This window comes from Myotis brandtii, unplaced genomic scaffold, assembly GCF_000412655.1.
Source record: "Myotis brandtii unplaced genomic scaffold, ASM41265v1 scaffold131, whole genome shotgun sequence".
Lineage (NCBI taxonomy): Eukaryota > Metazoa > Chordata > Mammalia > Chiroptera > Vespertilionidae > Myotis > Myotis brandtii.
In genome coordinates, this window is record NW_005354632.1 from 4780705 (window position 1) to 4785030 (window position 4326).

General features: G+C 67.0%; 1 protein-coding gene across 1 annotated transcript in view; it reads right to left on the minus strand.

Annotated features, from left to right (window-relative positions):
• AMPD2 (adenosine monophosphate deaminase 2) overlaps positions 1–2576 on the minus strand; it is a 6942-nt gene extending 4366 nt beyond the window's left edge. The window contains exons 1-8 of the mRNA XM_005860052.2: positions 2446–2576; positions 2134–2264; positions 1440–1508; positions 1239–1350; positions 835–1021; positions 492–611; positions 324–435; positions 67–196 (exon numbers count right to left, since the gene is read on the minus strand). Coding sequence (XP_005860114.1) covers positions 67–196; positions 324–435; positions 492–611; positions 835–1021; positions 1239–1350; positions 1440–1508; positions 2134–2264; positions 2446–2475 — 891 coding nt within the window. The 5' untranslated portion in view covers positions 2476–2576. The remainder of the gene's footprint in view (positions 1–66; positions 197–323; positions 436–491; positions 612–834; positions 1022–1238; positions 1351–1439; positions 1509–2133; positions 2265–2445) is intronic.
• Positions 2577–4326: the final 1750 nt, after the last annotated feature.

Consider the following 4326-nt stretch of genomic DNA (forward strand, 5'->3'; position numbering starts at 1 on the left):
TCCTACCTGGTACTGGATGGGGGGAGGCTGGGCAGAGCGCGGGCCCGGCCTCAGGTGAGGACCCACCTTTCGGATGTTGTAGAAATCTCGGTGCGGCACCTTCTTCTGGGCGGCCAGCTCCTTCATCTCGTTGAGCAGCACGTGCATCTGGAACTTGGAGCTGAGGTACTGCAGCCGGCGGTAGCAGAACGACTTTCTGCAAGGAGGGTGCAGGGCAGAGGCTGCCAAGGGGGCAGCACACGGCGAGAGTCTAGGACTCGGCGACTTTGAGGAAGACGAGCGACGGGTGTCGGGCAGGGCTGGGAGGGGACTACGGGGCTCACATGGGGCCGTTGATAATCAGGGCCATCAGCACGTTGACGTCAGCCACAAACTCCTGCAGGTCAGGGTACGGCAGCTCCACCTCTGAGCACCTGGCACGTGGGGGGAGCTTGGGTGAGAAGAGCAAGCCAAGCAGGCCCTGCAGCCCCCCCCCAGCCAATGAAAAAAAGTGTAGACGTGCACCACGCCCCGCACCATGCGCAGCCCCAAGCCCAGGTCCCCGGGCATGGTGCTCGGCTCACAGTGCTCGTACGGGTGCTGCTCCAGCGCCGGGGGGTGCACCGGGGCATCTGGGGGAAGGGGGAGAATAGAGTCAGGGCCACCACGCACCGCCCAGCCCAGGGGCCCGCAGAGGGGAGAGACGGCAAGGCCCCAGCAGGATGGATCCCGCCCCTGCCTCCACCCCCCCATGCCGAGGCTGGGTGTGGAAGGAGCAGGCGGGGCAGAGGTTCCTGGGCTCTGAGCTCAGGGAGCTGGGGACACCAGGGCACTGGGCAGGGTTGGGGGTCCCACCGGCGGACACAGGGGTGTCGGGGCCCGGCTCGTAGGTCCGCGTCTCCAGAGGCTTCTCCGCCAGCTGCTGCAGGTGCCGGCGGGTGGTGGGGCAGAAGCTCTGCAGCGCCAGCGCCATGTACTTCTCCCGGATGAAGAGCGCGCGCACCACGCTCTTGGCCGCGTCCAGCAGGTCTGTGAAGGGCACCTGCAGACAAGGACGTGCGGGCACTGCCCTCCGGCTCACCCCCGGGCCAGGCTCACTCCCACCTGTTCCCGGAGGCCTGACCTTGAAACGCTGAGCCCTTGCTGCTCCTCCCAGACCTTCCGTCCCTGCAGCTTCCGGAGAGAGAAGCACCCTCTCTAGCCTCACCCCCAGCTCCCCAAACTGAGGGAGCCCCTGGCCCCCAGCCCGGCCCACTCACCCCGCACTTCTCCTCCCCGGAGATGGAGACGCGCTGGAATTCCCGCTCGAGCACCGCGTCGCGCTCCCGCAGGCCCCAGTCTCCCTGCCCCTCAGCCTGCTCCTTGTAGAGCCTGCCGGGAGGGGGACAGAAAGGGGTTGGAGCAGCAGTGGGACAGGCCCCAGCCCGGGCCCCCGTGTGCCCGCCCTCTGCCCTCCTCACTGGAGGTCCGATTCACTGTCCGTCTTCAGGAAATCTTGCTTGGCCCGAAGCAGGATGTCTGGCTCCAGCCTGGAGGTGAGGGGTGAGAGGTCAGATGACGGCCCTGGCTCCCGGTCCCTGCCCCGGCGAGGTGCAGTGCGTGCGCTGTCCGGGCCCCAGGTTGGGACGAGAACGCACACCCACCCAGATGTTCAGCACCAACTTCCAGGCCACGCTGACGGCAGGAGACAGACCAGCACCCGCAGCCTGACCCCAAGGCCTGTGCTTCACCCCACTGCCCTGTGCTGCCTCCCCGTGGGCCCCAAACGGGGACGGAGTGGGAGAAGGACAGAGACGGAGCTCAGAGAGCATGCCCCCCCAAACACACACAGCTGCCTGGCTGACCCCCCCCACACACACACAGCTGCCTGGCTGCGCCCTCCCCCCAAACACACACACACAGCTTCCTGCCTGCGCCACACACACACACACACACACACACACACACACACACACCTGCCTGGCTGCGCCCCCTGCCCCCACACACACACACAGTTTCCTGCCTGCGCCCCCGCCACACACACACACAGCTGCCTGGCTGAGCCCCCCCAACACACACACACACAGCTGCCTGGCTGTGCCCCCCACCCCAGGCTGCCTGGCTATACCTCCCCCACCCGAGGCTGCCTGCCTGCAGGGCTGGGCCCAGGCTCACTTGACATCCTGGCTGATCTGCCGCTCCAGGCGCTGCCTCCGCTCCTCCAGCTGCTCGATGGGGCTCTCCTCGGGGAACTCGTACGGGGCGCTGCGGAGCTCGCTCTCAGCCAGGGAGCGACTGAACAGCTCCTGGCGGCAGGAAGGAGGGATCAGCGAGGCCTGGCCCTCAGCCTTGGGCCCTCCCTGGCAGAGTCTGGGAGGAGGTGAGGGTGGCAGGAGCTGGGGTACCAGGAAGAGGCTAGGGGCCAGGGCACAGCCAAGCGTGGGGACAGCGTGGGGGACAGAGGGTGAGGTGCCAGGCGTGTGATACCTCGGCTATCTCCTTGCATTTGCCATCCATAGACGTGCGCAGGTCCAGCGGGAAGTGCTTGAGGCAGGGGGCGGGGCCTGGCAGGGACCGGGCAGACTGCAGTGGAGGGGCCCCCAGCCCACCCCGAGCCTCTGTGGAGACAGGACACCAGGGTCACAGGGTGCAGGGCAGCACCGGGGTGCACTGGAAGCCCGGGGCCAGCCCCACTCCCCAGTGTCAGAGGCCGAGGAGCAGGCGAGCCTGCGTGAGGCTCCCAAAGGACCTCACCTTCACCTTCAGTCAAGCACGGGGACCCCTCACCCACTCCAGGCGTGGGGGTGGGAGTCCCAAGTCTGCCCCTAGACCAAGTGATTCATTCTCTCCAGGAATCAGAATCTAGTCCTAGACTAGGGGCCATGAGAACCTCCCCATGAACCTCCGACAGACAGGCACAAGTGTGTCTGCACACACACATGCACACACACACACATGCACACATGGGTGCACACGCCCCAGCAGCTCAGAAGGACCTGGGGGCCAACACCGGCGATCCCCAGCCCGCAGCTCCCAGGGCCGAGGTGGGGATCAGACCTGCCTCGGACAGCACGTCCTCTCGGAGGGCAGGGCCCACACCCGATGTCCCGCACCTACAGAGCCACTCAGCTCCCACCTGGGACCAGCCCTCCAGGGAAGAGGAGGTGCAGGCGGTTGGACCTGGTTGCAGCAGGAACCCTACTGCCTCCCCGGAGGCCTGCCCTCTCCCCCAGGACCCCAGGGCTGCCAAGACGAGGCCTGGCCCCGCCTGCCCCTCCCACTGCTGGCTGCCCCTCTAAAGGGAGCTGCCACAAACAGTCTGCGCCACTCAGAGGCCCGGGATCTGGGCAGGAGGCCCTGGGAAGGGCCGGGGAAGAGAGAGCCAGAGAGCAGGGTCTCTCCCCGAGGCAGAACTCTAGGAGGCTGACAAGGAAGGCCTTGAGCTGCTGGTCCAGAGGGGCTGCCCGAGCTCCCAGCCCACCCCAGCCCACCTCCTGGGCTCCCCAGCCCCACCCTCCAGGCAGGAAGCTCTCCACACCCAAGTGGGCTCTCCCAGCCCAGGGTCCTCCTCTCCAGCACTCCCCTCCCCCGCTGCCCGGTGGCTGAGGGACAGCCTGAAGGCTCTGCCCAGGTAGAGCGCCTTCCAGTCTCCAGGCCCCTCCCCGATGCCCCAGAGTCCCAGGACTGGACAAAGGGAAGAGGAGGTGCCTGCCCGATCCAGGACCCAGCCCCCACTCAGCCTCACGCCTGCCTGGGTCCTACCTGCAGAGTTCAGGCCGTGCAGGCAGCAGCCCTGCGCCCCGTGCCGGCCTGTCTGCTGAGTGGCCAGCAGGCCTGTGCCCCTTGCCGGCCTGTTTGCTGAGTGGAGCTGCAGCCAGTCCCCCAGGACGGCTCAGGGGCCGGCACGGGCTGTACCAAGTGCAGCTGCAGGCAGGGGAGACCCTGGGATGCCGGTGAGCAGGGGCTGGGGGAGCTCAGGGGAGCCCGGAAATCAAGGGAAGGAGCATCATCAAAGTTTGGGGCTGAGAGGAACCTTAGAACCAAACAGGGCCTTCACAGGGCCCAGCCCAAAGTGGGGCCCCCAAGGGGAGGAGCAGGGTGGGCTGATACGGGCAAGAGAGGCTGGCAGGGAGGGGCCAAGCCTCCTTAAAATGCACTGCCCTGGGGTAGAGTGAGTGAGTGGGTGGGACCTGGCTGCCCCAAGGAGGGGGGGACAAAGAAAGGGGGCAAGCAGCCTCCATCTCCACACCCAGCCTCCTCTGCCCAGTGGCCGTTTTCCTAACCACTGTCCTCTGGGGCCCAGCTATGGGGTCCCCCGGGGAGACAGGCCTGGCCTGGGGAAGGAGCTCAGTCCAGGCAGGAAAGTCA